The sequence below is a fragment of the Terrapene carolina genome, unplaced genomic scaffold, assembly GCF_002925995.2.
Source record: "Terrapene carolina triunguis isolate 2854851 unplaced genomic scaffold, T_m_triunguis-2.0 Scaffold210, whole genome shotgun sequence".
Taxonomy (NCBI): domain Eukaryota; kingdom Metazoa; phylum Chordata; order Testudines; family Emydidae; genus Terrapene; species Terrapene triunguis.
The window spans coordinates 19,575,466-19,595,450 of NW_020664561.1; the positions used below are offsets into that span (position 1 = coordinate 19,575,466).

A 19,985-nucleotide genomic window follows, 5' to 3' on the forward strand; every position below is an offset into this window, starting at 1 on the left:
CACTATGATTTCTAGAGCTGATATAGGGCAATTTGTTCAGCAGAGTGATGTAAGCTTCGTTATGATTGCATCATCCATGACTTCTAGGAATAATATGATGCAATTCATATCATGTATGATGCAATACCAGCTTCAGATTGCATCATTCATTGTTTTGCCTAAAAAGCAAGTACTGTCCAAACCCAGTCATAGATTTATTCATAGATCCAGTCAAAGATGTATTTTAGTCATTTCTGGTTTAAATTGAGATCCCTTCCCTTTATAACTCACTTATCCTCCGCCATTCCCAAGTCAAGGGTCGTATATACTGACCCAATAGCATATCTTGAAAACTACAGCCAATCAACAATTTTAAGCATCATTTTCGTTCTCAGTGACCCAGAATTAGTAAAGTTTGACTACATTTATTTCAGAAGCATTTTGGCTGTAGAGCAGTGACCAAAACATTCCTGTTGGTTAACATCCAGGGGAAAGTATCTATTCATAACCACATTGATGAATCTCCGCCTTATTAAACAAAGTCACTATTCTTCTCAACAAAGGGAGAAGAGGTGTTTAGATAGTAAGCTCTTTTGGGGGCAAGAACAGTCTTTGTACAGAAGCTAGCACAATGGAGTCCCAGTCCATGAGCGGGGCTTCTAGGTGCTATTGCAATATAAATAATACTGCTTGGGTAAGATGCAGTAACAAAAGAAAATCTGCAATACCATAGAGGCCATTATTTTTACTGGGAAACTTATCATTGACCTAAATATTCAGCAGCAAAATCAACGTGGTATCATAAGAGATACGATATGTAGCAGCTTAACACATTTACAGTCTGAGACAAACAAAAAGGGATGTTACTTACTTGTAACTGAGGTTCTTTGAGATGGACTCTGCATATTCCCACACTTGGAATATGTACTGAATGGTCCAGCCTTCTACTGTTAGTGACTGTTAAAGCACTTGTGAGGCCCCCTCTCACCACTCCCCTTATCACTCCAGCACATTCTCAGGATGGGGCTATAAAAGGGAGCACTGTAGCAGTTGTCATGTCAGTTCTTCCCACCATTAACGCACCTAAGTGCTTTCCACCATTAATGACACTAGTGCTCCTTAGAGGGGAAGAAGGGTTGGAACGGTGGATATGCAGAGTCCATCTCAAAGAACAAGTAAATAACCTTCATTTCTTCTTCGAGTGTCCTCTGCATATTCCCACACTTGGGAAGGTTTAGTCAACGGTAATCAGAGTATGATGGGGGGATAAAGAGCCTTAATTTAAATAAGGATTAAAGAACTGATCTGCCAAAAATGGGCACCTGATCCAGTTTAGATATCTATCACATAATGCTTACTAAAAGCATGCATAGTTCTCTACACCAATCTTTACCAATTTCAGCTGGTGGGACATGTTTTAAATATCCCGGATCCAACAAGGAGACAATTGGAGATACCACTGATGTGGAAATCTACAAAAGAGGTGATACAGCTCTCCTACGAGAGAAAGTAGGTCTTCAAGGCGGGTGGAGGGGAAGCATAAGCAACAACCCAGGTGGTGAAGTATCTACCTTTTGTTTCTTGTGAGCAGGGAGAGACACTGCAGGCTTCATTATCCATGCGTCTCTTCCCTTGTCTCTGCAAAGATCCAACAGAATCTGAGGAGTGGAGTTTGGAGTGAAATTGTGCAGTTATAACAACAGACAGTATTAGTGCCGGGGTAGTATTCAGATCCAACAACTGACATAAAAGGATGGTCAGATGACCCCATATCTTTATGACTCCAATCGCTTCTTCAGCTCTGCATGTTCATGGTCCAAGAGACTGAGTCCCCAGTATGGGGAGTGGCCCCAGGTACTGACAAGTGTTTTGTTTTGACTTTTTTTTTTCCTTCTTCAGATCTTTGGATCTGGAGTTTCAGTCACAGATGGACTTGTACCCTTGTAGGAATCAGATCTGTGGATTTAATCAGAGAGTGCCCAGTCTTTAGAGCTAGATCCTGATAGTTTAGAATAGAAGGCATCCTAGAACTGTAGGGTACTGGAGCTGATTCAAGCCTCTTATCCATTTTGTCTGGAGCCTTAGAAATCTCTGACCTGGAAGATTTAACTGATGAGGCTTCCTGTAGTAGGAGGGACTGAAGGCTATTTTGCCTCTTGTTTCTAGCTTGTGCTGTGAAGTTTCTGCAGCTAGAAGGAGAAAGCCCTTCTCCAAAGCACTTCAGACAGAGAGTGCGAGTGTCCAATGCTGGAAAGGCAACAGGACATAGAGTGCATCTCTTGAACCCATACTTCTTGGTTTTTGGATCCGCTATCAACAGTAACTATAACTGTCTAACTACAAACACTTAATACTAAACTAACATGCTAGAGCATTGAGGGGAGGGGCAAAATGGGATGCACAAGAACTCTAACAGACACTACTAGTAGAAGGCTCCACCATTCATTGGCACAAGTCAGCACATGTCCCAAGGGTGGACACTCAAAGAAGTGCAGTCATCTATAGATAAAATGCAGCTCAAACGAGAATATTTTCAGACAGAAACGAATCAAGGCACTTGTTGTTACCAGGTGGCTTCATCTGTCATTCGTGAATTTCTAACCAATATCATCACCCATTCAAACAGGACAATATATGGGTAGGCAAAACTACAGCTTGTCAGTACCTACAATGTAATTGTACTGATGTATAATGTTCTAAGTGAAGGTGTGATTTCAGAAATGTACAAAGATGCCAAAATGGAGGAATTTCAAAGAAGGATGCTTTATAAAACATCAACAAACAAATATATGAATATTTTAAATAATGCTTGATTCATGGCATTCTCTCAGATCTCCATGGTCCACATCCTCATTTCAGGAGCAGGACCAATGCTAGGGCCTTGAGCTGACATTTTCAAAAGAGCCGAAGAGATTTAGGCATCCAAATCCCATTGAAAGTCAGTGGGAGTTGGATGATTAACAATTCCCCAGCCTCAATTAATTCTGATTAGTCAAAGAGAAATTAGGGTATTTTTCATTACAATAATGAATATAGAAAACATAGTACTTATAAATTCCCACCCCCCATTTATACTCAAGCATTTTAATGTTCAGACTTTTTCTCCCCTTGTTTCCTGTTCTTGCATTGCCTTTTTTTCTCAGTCCTGTCACCCCCAGACTATATCTTTCCTGTCTGCCATACATTTTATTTCATTCTACAATTTCTACTTTTCTCTACTCCTCCCTCACATCCCTTCACTTCTATTTTTCTGCCTGATAATTTTTTTCCCCGAGCTCTCCTTCCTTTTCCTGCCAGCTGGCTAGACAGCTGTTCCTGATAATACTGAGCGAATGAGTTGTGAAAACAGTTGTTCAGAAGCCAATTTTACCTGCAGTTTCCATTCTCTATGGGACTGGAAGTCCTGGGGATGAGAAGGAGGGAAATGGTGTGTGAAACAAACCCTGATGTTTAGAAGAAAGCCAGTGTGACACAGAATGTGTTGGGGGAATGAGATAGAACTAGTCCAGTTTAAACAGTCCTCAGGGGATTGTAGAGAAGCGTTTGGAGTACCAATTCTTACATGGATGAGTCATCAAGTCCATGTTAATTTAGGGGCAAATCCAATCCCCGTGGTCAGCCCAAATATTCCAGCTGGGCAGGGTGGATCTCAACAGCAGAGTGGGGGTAGGAAGTGTGGAAGGAATTTTCCACTTAAGGCTGCAGAGCAGAGGTGGGCTATAGTGACAGCTGCATTTCTAGTGTATTTCTGCTGCAGAAGGAAAGACTTAGAATCTATTTAACAGTGAATTGGCCAATGCTGACCCTTCTCTGATCTGTCTCCTCCCCTTCCCATATATTCATTCACGCTGCCATGGAAAGGGCCCGCACGGAGCTCGGCTTAACCACTTACAGGAGATAAATATTCTCTGAGCAGCCTGCCCAAATCCAAAAATAATTCCAGTGTCCCCACTACCTGTTGGAGGTTGGGGTAGCATTTGTCCTATAGGGATCAAGGAGTTATAATGAGTAAGGCACAGATCCAGCAAAGCACTGAAGCATATGCTTACCTTTAAGCACATGCATAGTCCCAGGGGCTTCAAAGGCTCACCCCTCATTGTTAAGGAAATTCTGTGATTTTCAGTAACACAAATACAAATATTTTAAAAGATCACACCTGACTCTTCAAATTCGCTGTTGTAAGCATTCCAGGTTTCACTTATGCGAAGCAGGGTTTCTTCCATGGCTTGAATGTCCATGTACGGACAGTTGCACTCTGGGAATTTGGGGCCACACTGACACCAGCAATCATTATCTTTGCAGATAAACTCCCCCTCTGAATTGCAGGCAATATAACTCAAAGCTGCCTGCACAAAACGCTCCTGCAGATATTCAGGCAGGATGAGCTGAAGACCTTTAGAAAATAAAATAGGAATAACCTCATTTAAATGTGAGATAGGGTTGACCCAAACAGATTCAACAATCTACATATAATATTGACAAAGTAACATTTTAGATACAGAAGGAAACTATGTGGCCTAATTAGGTCAATTTACCCATCTGTCTAGCATTCCCACCCTATAGTATTTTTCCTCTCTCAAGGCTTAACCTCAGATGAATTCCTTATTTCCATCTGAGTTCAGAATATCAATCCTAGTAACCGGTGCTTTCCAGATAGAGGGTTTACTGGAGTACTTTCCTTCTGAGGAGACTGTCAGTATAAAAAGAAGGTGTGGGGGATGGATTATATCAACCTTACATTGTTAAGAATTGATGAATAAATAGCCAGAGTCATACGGGCTTTTCTGTCGCAAAAAAAATGCAGTGGAATTACAATCTTGATATTAGCAGTTAATGTAAACTTTGGAAAAATGGATGTAGAGAAACCAAAGACAGGGGGAAAGGGAAGCAAACAGGAAAAAAAGTGTAGTCACACATTATTCTTAATACATTTTTGTTGTTTCCTTTTCACAACGTGATGTCTAATGTATTCCAATTATCTGTCCATAAAGCTGTGAAGACAAATGAGGAAGAACAGAAACTATGAGCTAAAACCACCACCCCTTTTTTTAATTTATATGCTTATGCTTCATTCTTTTATCATTTTATGTAGGTGTTTGGTGTCTTAATAGTAGTCTGCAAAAATATAAGTATGATGATTCATTGTCAACTGTATTTCGATGATGTTGCACAAAATACAATTGAAGATTTGCTATCTGTTTTTATTAAGTGCTGAGAACCCAGTTCTCACTGGGAGTGCCTCAAGGGGGCACACTCAGCACCTTGCAGGATTGGGCCCATAGGGCCAGATTTATTATTCCAGGATTCCTGTTGACTTCAGGAGATATTAGATCAGGACCAAAATGATTACCGCCAAACTGGTTTGTATGTCTCGGAAGGGATTTTCAGAATGTCTAAGTGAGTTAGGAGCACAAGTCCCACTGAAGGTCAATGAGACTTGTAGGGTAGATTTTCAGAGGTACAAATGGGGGTTAGGCCCCAAACTCTCATTGAAAGTCAGTGCGGGTTGGGGCAAAGTGCCCCTGCCCTTGAAAAAATCTCCCTGTGCTCCTAACTATTTTGGTGCTTTTGAAAATCCCACCCCTTGTTCTGAAAAAGTGAAAGTGCAAGACACACTTTCACAGTTAAATACATCTTATTTGTTTTTTTTTAATATATGTAATTATCCAGAATTCTTGCAACTGGAAATTAAGATCTACTTTTATAATAACTAAGTATTATTTGCATGATGCCAATGAGTAGCATGATTATATGGTAATTACTGAATTCTAATTTAGTTATGACTGTCAGTCATGCTAGGTACAATATTAAACAGCAACAATAAAATATAGCCAGCTACCTTATTAATATTAATCTTTTGCCAAAGCTTTGGGGCCAGATTGTGATACTCTAACACTGAAAAGTATCTAACTCTACAAGCGGTCTGACTGGAATCAATGGGAATACTTGCGGAGCAAATTGCTTTTCAGTGTGAATAAGAGTATCATAATCTAGTCCATAGATAAGAGGTTATTGACTATATCTGCCTCTAGTAGACAGGAGCTTGTTCAAGTTCACAGGAAAATATTCCTTGTTTTTAATATATTAATAAATAATAATAATATTATACAATTTTGCAAGTTGAAAGCCATACCACAATGGTTTGAGAACACTGATGCCATTGCTAAAACCAGTTGTTACTTAGGCATGATTGTAAACATATCGACATACTTCTGAAAAGTCTTGAAGTTGTAAAGTGAAAAGAAAAGCTCAGTAGGCAATCCCGAGCCTTTGTTCAACATGACTACATTAAATATAAAATAGTTTAAGTAGCAATAACATTATGATTTTAATGGTAATCCAATGGCATGTATCAAATCTGTCTTTGATTGACGTAATAACCACTTTTCTACCTATTTTATTGAAAAATGTGTGTGATCAAAGAGCATTCCAAAATGGCAGATTATTTCTGGAGACACAGTGGAAGAGGTGAGCCCCCACGTAAATAACATCATCTATCCAATTGTTTTATGCCTTAAAAAAAAATCATGTGATGTTTAATCTATGCTGTCCTTAATGTCCTCATAAACAGCTAGCCAGACAGATGTAGGAGAAAAAAGAATGTGGACATATTCAACAGGGAGATAAAATAATCCTGATAGTCTATCTTGATAACTGAAAAACACTTTTTATATTATATTCTGCCAATTTATGGCCTGATACTGCAAACATTTAATACAAGTAGTAATTGAGCATTTCAGTGGAAATTAGGGGTGCTACTTGCACATGTAGATATTGCATTAGCAGCAAGTGTTTGCAGGGCTGGAGCCTTAATTTGCAAAATGAGCCAAATCTTGCTCCCTTTACACACCAAGTAATCCCACTCATGTGATTGGGCCTACTCAGATGAGTAAAGCAACTACAATTGGGTCTGTTAGCTGCAATAATACTGAGCATCTATACACAGTACCCCTTGTGTAACTGATAAAAGCAATGATTAATGGCTAGATTCTGCCACCTTTGCTGATGTAGGGTTTTAGGCATGAGTAGATTTTTCAAAGCATTTAAGCACCTAAAGATCCACATAAGCACCTAATGGGATTTTCAAAAGTTCTTATGCAGGATAGATGCCTCAGTTTCCTGGATTTTAATGGGACTTAGGCACATAACCTTTTCGGGTACTTTTGCCATAGACACTACGGCCCAGATTTTCAAAGATACACCTCTACCCCCATATAACACTGTCCTCGGGAGCCAAAAAATCTTACCGCGTTATAGGTGAAACCGCGTTATATTGAACTTGCTTTGATCCGCCGGAGCGCGCAGCCCCGCCACCCCCGTCCCCTGGAGCACTGCTTTACCACGTTATATCTGAATTCGTGTTATATCGGGTCGCGTTATATTGGGGTAGAGGTGTATTTAAGCACCCGAAGAAGCAGATAGGTACCTAACGCCCATTGATTTTAATTGCAAGTAAGTGCCTAACAAGCTTATTTTCTTTTGAAAATCTCACTAGGCAACTAAATACTTCTGAAAATCTGGCTCCAGGTGCCCATCTGCATCTTTAGGCACCTATATAACTTTAAAACTCTGGCCTACATTTACTCTTCAAATAGTCCCATCAGTTTCAATTGGAACTACTCAAAATGAGCCAGGATGTAATAATGGGTCTAAATGTCATTTCCTGTTCAGTGTACACTTTTGAAGTTTTGGCTGTGTAAAGAGTGCATACATGATTGATTGCTAAATAAGGCTGTAAAATGTTAACAGACTTACATTATTTTCTGATCAGTACTGACATTGTTTCTAGTGCAAACACAACAGGAGTTACTGACACTTCCTTCACTTTGTCCAGAATGTGCTTATTGGACAAAAAAATAGGGAAATGACCTTTTATGAGGGCAGCAAAGGTTAAAAGAGAGAAAATAAATATCCCCTGTTCCATAAAAAAATAACAAAATTGCACCTACGTACCTTGTAACTGAATCTTATTTTCAGGACTCTGAACCAGAACAGAACTGACAGAATCTAGGTTGTCATAGTTACTGCAGCCAAGAGGACCAGTCCGGGTTTCTGTTACCTAATGGTAAGGGAATGGAAAACCATTTGCTACATTATACAAAACAAGCTACTGCGTTAAGAGTTTGTTTAATGAAATTCCCATCCAAATCAGCAGGTTGTACATTTTGTACGCTGACAATGCAACATTCTCTCATTTTATCAGGTAAAAGTATCGCTACAAATATTTTACCAGTAATATTAAAATGTTTGGTGTCATTTCCATAGCAAGGGATTCCTTAAAATATGCTTTATCAGCCCAAGAACTTAAGGCATGTTACATTTCTTCATGGCTGAGTGTTAATGTGAGTTCACTTTAAGTTAGACGATAGCTTGCACCAAATTTAATTCTCATACCAGTGCGCAAAGCTGTAGCAAACTCTGCACTAGAGATGTGGGGCTTGATTCTGATCTTACTCATTCCAGTCTTACACAAGACTAATTCCACTGACTTCAGTGGATAGGCTCCTGATTTATTTCAATGTAACTTAGGAGAAAATAAGGTTTTTGAACTCTAGTGTTACCTTTTATGAAGTATTCTTACAAAAGCTCCTGAACTCGTTGGATGCCTTTCAATTAGGAGATGATCTAAAATAAGGCCAGTCTCCTATAGAAATTCAAGCTGTTTGTAATCAGAGGCACCAGCAACGTCTAACTACAGAGTCAAATCACAGCTGAACTGATCAAAGCACGATAATTCCAGATGGGGCTGTGTGATGGGGTGTGAGGCTGAAGCACTGGAAGGAAAGAGATGGGACTGGGGACATGAAGTTTATTTAATTAATGGCTATGAAAAGAATCTCAGCCAAAGTGAGTAATTCTGCATACTTTATGCAGTAACATGAAGATATTTTCTAAGCTTTGTAAAACTATGTTAAGGGCTAGATCGTGACTTCAGGCCCAGCTCTGAGTAAAGGTTGGTACCTAACTTAGATACCCAGCAGCAGCCCTTTGAGGCAAGGAGTCACAATTGCCCCATTTCCTCCTTGCACAGAGGAACTGGTAACTTACCGCTAGTTTTTACCAACACCACCTGAGCTTTTTCAGGGGCAGCACAATGATTCCTGCCCCTCCCTATGGGATAGACTGTAAACTGACAATCGAGCCTTGAATCCATAACTGAGGATAGGAATCTTGTGAGAAAACTATTCTTGTGATGTCTCCAGTATGTCTGAGACTGTTCCCCTGGGTATTTCTACTTCCAATTCCATCTGACATCTTGATGCACAAGAACTGTTAGCTTGTTCATTAAGTTGAACTCTCCTTCTAACCAAAAGTAAGTTGAAGTGCAATTTCCATTTGAGCCAAAAGTTCAGGTTGTTTTGTTTCCAAATTGTTTTCAATCTCTAATGCACACTACCACTTTTTCTTTAGACATTAGTGCAGTTAGTAGAGTTAATTCAAGCACCTAGGACTTTGCTTTTCTTAATTAATTACAGGCATGGAAAGACAAAAATAAAACAGTATAATTCAGGTTTGTTTGTTTTTTTACAATGGTGATTGTTTTATTTTAGTTGGGGTCCCTAACCTATGAATACAAAGTTAACACACAACAAAAAAAACCTGATTCTTATGGAGCCTAATTCATTACTGAGGCCCCTTTACACCAATTCTGCCAGTGTAAACCTGTCAGTCCCAGACTCTGGGGATTCCACTGCTGTTAGAGGTTCAGTAGGTGTAGTTGTCTCTATGCCACCCCACTGCAAGAACTCCCCAGCAAGGAGGTGTGCCAGGGTTATGGGGCCATGGCTATCATGCTGCTGTACTACAGTTATTCTATGATGCTGAACTAGGCCAGAGGGGCTGTTGGTAATTTGGGCAGCATCTCAAACTTCTCTAGCCTGCACAGGGAGGCCAAAGAAGCCACCAACACCTTTGGGATAGAGAAGGTGAAAAGGTTGTGTAAAGCTACCTTCTCCCCCTACCCAAGTCCTGCTCCAAGCTCATATCAGGTGCAGTACTGAACTAGGCTCTGGAGTTTGTTTGGCTTTCCATCTGAGAGCAGGAAGAAAGAGAAAGGAGAAGCTAGAACAAAACTAATACAAACAACTGTTCTTGCAATCTACCCCAGCTATGTTACTTTAGGAGCTTTTGGAGAAGGAGCCTAACTTACGAGGTTGGGGAACTTGATTTCAAGATCCACGCTTAAAATAATGTGACAGACCCAGACCAGTGGGGTACAGGAGTCTGGTAGAGGGCAAAGAAGAAGCTGCTAGAATCAATTAAGGCAGGCTAATCAGGGCACCTGGGTTTTAAAAAGGAGCTCACTTCAGTTTGTGATGCGAGTGTGAGGAGCTGGGAGCAAGAGGCACAAGGAGCTGAGAGTGAGAGGGTGTGCTGCTGGAGGATTGAGGAGCACAAGCGTTATCAGACACCAGGAGGAAGGTTCCGTGATGAGAATAAGGAAGGTGTTTGGAGGAGGCCATGGGGAAGTAGCCCAGGGAGTTGTAGCTGTCATGCAGCTGTTACAGGAGGCACTATAGACAGCTGCAGTCCACAGGGCCCTGGGCTGGAACCCGGAGTAGAGGGCGGGCCCGGGTTCCCCCCATACCTCCCAATTGACCTGGACTGTGGGTTCTTTCAGAGGGGAAGGTCTCTGGGCTGTTCCCCAACCCACATGGTGAATCTCTGAGGCAAGAAAATCCACCAATAAGCGCAGGACCCACCAAGATAAAGGAGGAACTTTGTCACACTGGTGTCAGCAGTGGGATCTTGGGGTGCACAGCGCGGCGGAAGAAGGAGGGTGATTTAAAACAACAACAACAACAACAAAAAACAAACAAAAAAAAGGGAGAGGGTTTATTTTTTTCCACCACAATGGATGATGTAGTCCGAGCACTGATACTAGCTATGTCGGCCCAGCAGGAGGCTACCCATGTCCAGCCGGCCACCCAACAGGAGGCAGTACGGCTGCAGCAAGAGACTAATCGCCTGCTGATGGACCAGGCTGATCAAGACCGAGCTATGTTGCGGGAACTGGTAAACCAGGTAAAGTCCCTTACAGAGCTGAATCGCGGCCATGATGGGATGCGGCTCATACGGGCCAGCCATTGGTTGCAGAAAATGACACGGGAGGATGATGTAGAGGCATACCTTCTGGCCTTTGAGAGGACAGCCCTACGGGAGGCCTGGCCTCGAGATCAGTGGTCTGGCATCCTTGCCCCATTCCTGTGTGGGGAGGCCCAGAAGGCCTACCATGATCTGCCTGAAGAGGCTGCAGCAGACTACCCCCAGCTGAAAGCAGAGATCCTGGCCAGATCTGGGGTAACGACAGCAGTGCGGGCCCAGCAGTATCACGGTTGGAGGTACCAGGAAGACAAAACCCCGCGGTCCCAATTGTATGACCTCATCCATCTCGCACGAAAATAGTTGCAAACAGAGTCCCGGAGTCCGGAAGAGATACTAGCGGTTCTGGTCATCGAACGATACATGAGGGAACTACCACCAGGCCTTCGTGCCTGGGTAAGCCAGAACGAACCCTCCACCTATGACGAGGTTGTCGCCCTGGTAGAGAGGGGAAGGACAGCGAGGGAGCTGACCTGACCAGTTAAGGAAGAGGCACCCCGGGTTAAACTAGCAGCACCAAGCCCTAAAGTTCGGGTGACTGGGCCACCAGGAGGGCCCAGGTGGAAAAAGAGAGAGGCTGAAGGCCCATTAGAGGCCACAAAGAGTCGGAGCATTGAGGGAGAAGAGGATCGTGATGTTAGACTGCCCAAACCAAGAGACCGGGGAACGCCTAGGGCTCCAGATGTTATGCCTGCGGGGAGTGGGGACACATAGCTGCACAGTGTCCCAATGCTGAGGAGCCTATGCAGTGTAACCTGGGGAACTGGGCAGATCCATGCTCCCTAATCCACCTTGTGGGGGTCTCACTAACCCCACATATGTATACCAGACCAGTGAAACTAAATGGGGTAGGAACCACGGCACTGGTTGATTCGGGGAATGCTATCACGCTTATCTCAGGGAAGCTCGTGAAGCGTAGTCAGCTGCTGCAGGCTAAACGTATGGGGATAACATGTGTCCATGGGACAGTTAGTTACTACCCCACCATCGCAGTAAAAATCGAGATCCAAGGGACCACTACTGAGGTAGCAGCAGGTGTAGTCCCTAAACTCCCATACCCGGTGCTCATAGGGAGGGACTTCCCAGGGTTTGGAAACTTACTCCCAGTAGGGGGATTGGAGAAAGATGGGGACCCTAAAATTGGTGAGGCATCCACAGCAGACTGTCAACCCCCAATCTTCTCTGAAATATCCCCACATTTGTTCTCCACTCCCAGACAGGGTAGAAAGACAAAAAGGGAAAGAAGGGCAGCTAAGACCTTGGGAACCCGAATACTGACCCAAAGCCAGAGGGTCGCTCTTGTAAGTAGGCGGACCCGTGCAGCTGAAAAGGAGGCCACACAGGAGGGAGAAGCAGCTGAGTCTGACCCCCACCCTAATGCTTCTGAACCAGTCGAGGCAACAGAGACTGGGGCCCTAGATCTTGGGCAGATTAGCCCCGGGAGAGGAAATTTTGGACGGGACCAGGCAGAAGACCCAAGGTATGACAACATTAGGAAGGAGGTGACTGAAATAGATGGGGTCCCCATGGAAGGAAAAACCCAGGGACCAGGACCCTACTTCATAATGAAGAAGGATCTCTTATACCGGGTTGCACCAGTACAGGGGCAGAAGGTACAGCAGATCCTAGTACCTCAAAAACACCAGAACGCTGTATTAAGTCTTGCTCATAGTCATCTTTTTTGGGGGGCATTTGGGGGTAGAGAAGACCCTGGCACAAGTCCTACGATGGTTCTTCTGGCCCGGAGTACATGAAGAAGTGCGGAGGTACTGTGCCTCCTGCCCGGAGTGTCAGCTGCACAGTCCCCGTCCCCACTTGAGGGCACCTGTAGTACCCCTTCCCATCATAGAGGTCCCCTTCGAGCGAATAGCCATGGACCTAGTGGGACCCCTGGAGAAGACGGCTCGGGGCCACCAATATATACTTGTTGTTTTGGACTATGCTACTCGCTACCCAGAAGCCGTCCCCCTGCGGAACACGGCCTCTAAAACTATAGCCAAAGAGCTGGAGGGGATCTTTGCCCGAATGGGGCTACTGAAGGAGATATTAACCGACCAAGGGACCCCATTTATGTTGAAGCTAATGAAGGACATCTGTACGCTGCTCCATATACATACTCTGAGAACTTCGGTCTACCATCCGCAGACTGATGGGTTGGTAGAAAGGTTTAACCGAACCCTCAAGGCTATGATAAGGAAGGTGGTAAGTCGGGATGGGAAGGATTGGGAAACCCTACTACCCTACCTTATGTTCCCTATCCGGGAGGTACCACAGGCCTCAACTGGGTTTTCCCCCTTCGAGTTATTATACGGGCGTCACCCACGTGGCATACTGGATATCGCCAAAGAGATCTGGGAAGAGGAACCCAATGAGGGGAGAAATATAATAGAGCATGTAATGCAGATGCGAGACCGGATAGCCCGGGTTACCCCGATTGTACGGGAACATTTGGAGAAGGCACAGGAGGCCCAGCGAACCCATTACAATCGCCAGGCAAAAGTGCGACAGTTCCAACCAGGGGATCGGGTTATGGTATTGGTACCCACAGCAGAAAGCAAGCTTCTGGCCCAATGGCAGGGGCCCTATGAGGTGCTTGAACCCGTGGGGGAAGTAACCTACAAGGTGCGGCAGCCAGGACGCAGAAAACAAGAACAGATTTATCACGTTAACCTTCTGAAACCCTGGCATGCACAAGAGGCATGCACAACGGTCCAAAAAGACCTAACCCAGGAAAACAAGCCTTCCAACCACGTGAGAGTGTCTCCTGATTTAACACCAGACCAGAAGAATGAGGTGTCTGAGATGATCTTCCGGAACCAAGATGTGTTCTCGACAAAACCGGGTCGAACAACCGAGACATATCACCACATCGTCACGAACCCTGGGGTCAGAGTAACAATGAGGCCCTATCGAGTGCCAGCGACAAAAAGGGAGGAAATAAAAGCAGAAGTAAAAAAAATGCTGGAGTTGGGGATCATCGAAGAATCCCACAGTCAGTGGTCCAGCCCAGTCGTGCTGGTTCCCAAACCTGATGGCACCACAAGATTTTACAACGACTTCCGGCGACTAAACGAAGTATCCCAGTTCGACGCATACCCCATACCTCGCATTGATGAGCTAGTGGACCGTCTGGGTAATGCCCGGTACTTGACTACCCTAGACTTGACAAAGGGGTACTGGCAGATTCCCCTTGCAGAAGACGCAAAGGAAAAGACTGCGTTCTCTACACCAGAGGGTCTTTTTCAGTATACTGTCCTCCCTTTTGGACTACATGGGGCCCCAGCTACCTTCCAGCGCCTCATGGACAAGCTATTACTCCCGCATAACAGTTATGCTGCTGCCTACTTGGACGATGTGGTCATTCATACCCCAGACTGGGAAACCCACCTGGAGAAGGTGGAGGCAGTCCTCGATACCTTCAGATGAGCTGGCCTTACAGCATACCCTGCCAAGTGCGCTGTAGGGTTTACAGAGGCCAAATATCTTGGCTACATTGTGGGAAAAGGTCTAGTAAAACCCCAAGTGAACAAGTTAGAGGCCATCCAAAATTGACCCCGACCAAGTCGCAAGAAACAAGTCTGGGCGTTCCTAGGTGTGGTGGGGTATTACCGACGATTTATCCCCCACTTTGCCACAAGGGCAAGCCCCCTGACAGACCTAGTGAAACCGTGGACCTGATCTGGTGAGATGGTCTGACGCAGCAGAGGAAGCATTCACAGACCTACGGACTGCCCTCTGCAGTAACCCCATACTGATAGCCCCTGATTTCACCAAGGAGTTTATCCTGCAGACGGATGCATCGGAAGTAGGGTTGGGGGCCGTTCTATCACAGATGGTCGGGGAGGAGGAACACCCAATTCTGTACCTCAGTCGGAAACTCCTTCCAAGGGAACAAAAATATGCAGTGGTGGAGACAGAATGACTCTCTGTAAAATGGGCCATGGAAACATTGCGCTACTACCTGCTCGGGCGCAGATTTGTCCTCATGACCGACCATGCCCCTCTTCAATGGATGCAGCGGAACAAGGAGAAGAACACAAGGGTGACCAGATGGTTCTTATCCCTTCAACCTTTCCAGTTCCGTGTGCAACACAGAGCAGGGAGCCGTCATGGCAACGCCGATGGCTTGTCACGTGTGCACTGTCTGGCATCCCAAGTTGCCCAACCCTTTGGCGTTGAGCAGGGGGAGGGATATGTGACAGACCCAGACTAGTGGAGTACAGGAGTCTGGTAGAGGGCAAATATACTGGTCACTGGATGAGTAGTTTTCTGTTCCCTGAGTGACCGGAGCAGGGACTGCACTAGAGTAATCAGGAACCTGCTAGAACCTGTTAAGGCAGGCAGGCTAATTAGGACACCTGGAGCCAATTAAGAAGAAGCTGCTAGAATCAATTAAGGCAGGCTAATCAGGGCACCTGGGTTTTAAAAAGGAGCTCACTTCAGTTTGTGGTGCGAGTGTGAGGAGCTGGGAGCAAGAGGCGCAAGGAGCTGAGAGTGAGAGGGTGTGCTGCTGGAGGACTGAGGAGCACAAGCATTATCAGACACCAGGAGGAAGGTCCCGTGATGAGAATAAGGAAGGTGTTTGGAGGAGGCCATGGGGAAGTAGCCCAGGGAGTTGTAGCTGTCATGCAGCTGTTACAGGAGGCACTATAGACAGCTGCAGTCCACAGGGCCCTGGGTTGGAACCTGGAGTAGAGGGCGGACCCGGGTTCCCCCCAAACCTCCCAATTGACCTGGACTGTGGGTTCTTCCAGAGGGGAAGGTCTCTGGGCTGTTCCCCAACCCACATGGTGAATCTCTGAGGCAAGAATATCTGCAAATAAGCGCAGGACCCACCAAGATAGAGGAAGAACTTTGTCACAATAAGCAAATGCATTAGATAAATCAATTACATATTGTCAGTTCAGGTGAAGTCTTTTAAGCAGGAGAAATATTGTACTTTAAAAAGCTCTTGTAAAAATTAGGAATTAGGAGGTTCTCTTTATCTTCCTATTGCTAATCTTAAAAATAACGTGTAGTCCCCTACATTTACATGCTTCTTCACACACACATTGTTCTGTAGTGGCCTGTGAACCACTACCACCACCTGCAAAGTAGATATGGCTGTGGGTCATAATGAAAGCTCTGAAAGTCATTGCACTTGATTATCACCTGTGCAAAGTGAATATAAAAACCACTGCTATTCTGATTTGTTAGCTGCTTATGCCCATTTTATACTCAGAGCAATGGAGACTGAGGTCCATTGGGTCTGGAGGCAGGTTCAATGTCTTCAGAAGCACAACGGGAATGTATGCAGCATTGACCCTCTGCAGTTATGTCTGCACTGCAGCTGGCAGTGTGCCTCCTGCATGGGTACATAGACACATGCTACTCTGCTCAAGCTAGCATGCTAAAAATAGCATGGATGTTGTAGGCTAGCCACCAGCGTACAAGCCCACCTAACTCCTGTTTACGCTAGCTCAAGGAGAGCTAGCATGTTTCTGCCTACCCTGGCTGAGAGCCATGCTCCTATGGGCAGTGTACACATACCCTGCTATACTCTTGAGCATGGTAGTGAGGCTAGGTCTGGACACCCCTCCCCTCTATACTCCCTTTAAATTATCTAGCACCAGAGGCTGTGCCTGACTTTCTCAGTCCTTCTGCTTAGTGGTCCTGAACCAGCACAAAGACTTACATGGCCATGGATTGGGCCTAGGAAGCACAAGGTCTGGAACAGTGAACGACCCCTGGCTCCTTGTGTTCTCTTCCCCCCTTGTGCACTCACCTGCAAAGCCTACAATCCAAGGCCCCTGTTTCCTGCAACCCCTTTCTCATGTGAGCAATCCTTACCCACATGAGGAGTCCTAATTTAGTGAATGGGAATCCTTGTATGAGAAAAGATGGGCAGGAGGGAACCTATGTAAAATAAGGCAAACTCAGACCAGATGATAACCAGGGCAACCGCTCATGCAAGGAAGAGTGGAGACCGTGATTATTGTATTATTTATTCTATTTTTTAAATATTATGGTTAATAATTTTAAAGACCCTTTTCTACATTGTGTTATTCTTAAACTGTTGGTTTTGAACCCATTTATCTTTAAGGCAAGGTGACCCTACAATGTAACTTTAAAAGTAGGATTTATGTGACCAAATGTATAATGCTTATTCATTCTCATTTACTGCTTGGTTCTCTTGAGGTATCAGACTAAGGAAGGTTAGTAATTAGTACCATTACAGACTCTCATTTTGTGCTTGCAGATTCATTTGTCATTCAGATGGATGATTCAAGGCAATTCAATATAGGTGGGCATTACCACTGACTTGATTATGAAAGCATCAGGAGTTGCTTTGCTGAGGTCTGGGTGGGGAAGTGCAAAATAGCTATCCATAAATTACCTCCGACTTCAGTGCTTATAACCAATCACAAAACTTAAAAAACAAAAACAAACCCTGTGTGTGTGTCCAAATAATTAGGGCTAGATTGTGATTTGGGTTACATACCCGCAAATAGGTGCAAGGGGAGTACAGGTGAGCTGGCCCACAGGGAGTGTTTTAATGTGCTGCAAGTATAGGCCAGCAGCAATTAGTAGCACTCTTTTTCCTCTCTGGAACAAGGATGAAACAGGGAAGTGACTTGGACATGTGTCTCCATGTCACAGTGCTTCCCAGGCTGCCTGAGTTGGTGCAGTATATGCCCTACCCCTTGCTCAGGGATGTGCCTAAAGTCACAGAACCAGACCTTCAGTTGGTGTAGCTTCATTGATATCCATGGAGCTATACCACTCTACCCTAGCTGAGGACCTGGCCCACAATCTACTCTTTCACTAAAATTTATATTGATTTTATATATATATCATTTTGACTTTTGAAAAAGTAGAGCTTTCCTCTGATGAAACCCCTTCACCCTGCAATTCTTAGGTACCGCATGCAAAATATGCTACACATGGCATAGAAGGATTTGTATTGTGAAACAAAAATGTAAGTCAGGCATTGTTGTGCATAAGGAATAAAGGCCAATAATGAAGCTGCCTGAAATTCTACCTCTCTAGAGGTGCTTGTTAACAGTGATCAAATTGATGTAGTTATATAAATTCCTGCTACAAATATACATATCCTGCTGATCAGAGGGTGTATCCTGAGAAAGAATTGGAATAGTAGGGAAATGAAATTATAGTCATTTACAAAAGCCACTTCCACTGTTTGCTGGTGTATTTCTCCAAGTGAACGCGGTTCATTTTTTATACGTTATTTTAATGACAAAGATGACTACAAGCATAGCAAATGGTCCAAACTGAATCCATTTGAGTCTCCCACTGCCACCTAAATTGGCATGAGTGTTGCCATTTACTTCTATGACGACAGCATGATTCCAGTGATTGCATCAAGGTTGGGGAAGGAGGGGAAAATAAATGTATGTAATTGTCTTTCAGATGTAGAATTGTGATTGTACACACTGTCAAGGCTATGCATGGGAACTGTTAAGTCTGAAGGTAAACAGTAAAGGTAGCTATAAACAGTAGAGGATAATACATACAGTGTAATGCAAAGAACACACTACAGTGGCAAGACTAATTTATAAGTGGTGGAAGATGAAAGAAAAGCATCTTGGTTTCACTCTTGTTCTATAAACACCATACCTATTGTCCACAAAGAACACGAGCTCACATAATAAAAATATTACAGAACAAAGCTGGTTAATAACCCAAAACCCCAAGTACCAAGAACTAAAGGTGCATAAACCAGTCTGATGTGAGGCAGGCACGTTATTCTCAAGTGCCTTGTTTCCAAGGATTATCACAGCACAGGTTTCCCTGGGCAGCAGGGTTTTCAATTCCCAGAAATAAACTACAACATTTGGCATTAATGAGACAACTGCCTACCGTTTTCAGTCAGTTAAGACTCAGAACCATGGTGATAATGACCTGATTACAAGTGCACTGAGAACATACCTCCTAGCTCTGCAGCAGGACTGAATTCTGTGATATCAGTAGGTAGTATTTCCCTAGGAAATTGTGTGTTTTTTTATCAGTGATAATTAAGCCTATATCAAGGCTTTCCTACCAAAAGGGGAAAATATTTATGCAGAGATTACTGATTCTTTTAAAATTCATGCTGCTAATATTCCTAACTACTTGCCCATGGAAAGTCTGTGTCTCATCTTGTGTGAAGAGTCTTTAAAAATGTATTTGGCTTCCAAGAAAGGTAACTAAGCCAGCCCTGAGGAGAATGAGACAGTACCATTTATCTATGAACAAGCAGCTAAGTGCACATCCATCTTGGTAAAAAGCAACAGAGAGTCCTGTGTTCACCAACACTGTTTAACATGTTAAATTTTAAATGAGTGGTCCTAGTAACAAATTCAGCATATACAATTCTAGTTGTGGCAAAGGAGAGTTCTGCTTTGATTAGAGAATAAAACTGGGAGTCAGTGCTCCAGGATATTATAACACTTAGTCTTTTGGTGCCTCAGTTTACTTGTTTAAAATACTTTTCTCTTATGGTGGTGTGATGCTTAATTAATGTTTAGACAGGGCCAGATTCTGCCACTGTCCCTCATACTTAGTAGTACTTTACTCCATATGTCATTCAATGGGACTAATGACATAGTAAAGTGCTACTCTATGTGAGTGAGAGTGGAAGTGTGTGGCCATAGTTATTTGAGTTCCTCTGATATATGTGCAAAAGGGCAAAATTCAGCCAGGGTGCAAAATGCCTCCCCACCCCTTAAGCTCCGCATAGGGGCTGCACTGGGAGTCTGCTGACGGAGTGACCATACGTGGGTGCTGTGCACATCCAATATGCCACAGAAAGGGTTATAGCTGGGTGCAGAAGGGTTTGGTGCTGCAAATTCATGTTTGCGTGGGGGTATCAGTAACCCGTACAACCATTGGAAAGGGGCTGCAGTGGCTACTTCAGCCAATAT

At 44.0% G+C, this 19,985-nt stretch overlaps 1 protein-coding gene across 2 annotated transcripts in view; it reads right to left on the minus strand.

Moving 5' to 3' along the window:
- The window catches only part of LOC112118229 (BMP/retinoic acid-inducible neural-specific protein 3), a 299,851-nt gene that overhangs the window by 86,172 nt on the left and 193,694 nt on the right, over positions 1-19,985 (minus strand). For both annotated transcript variants that reach the window (XM_024216458.2, XM_024216460.2), the window contains 2 exons: positions 7,933-8,038; positions 4,136-4,372 (listed from right to left, as the gene is read on the minus strand). In XM_024216458.2, the coding sequence (XP_024072226.1) occupies positions 4,136-4,372; positions 7,933-8,038 (343 nt within the window). The remainder of the gene's footprint in view (positions 1-4,135; positions 4,373-7,932; positions 8,039-19,985) is intronic.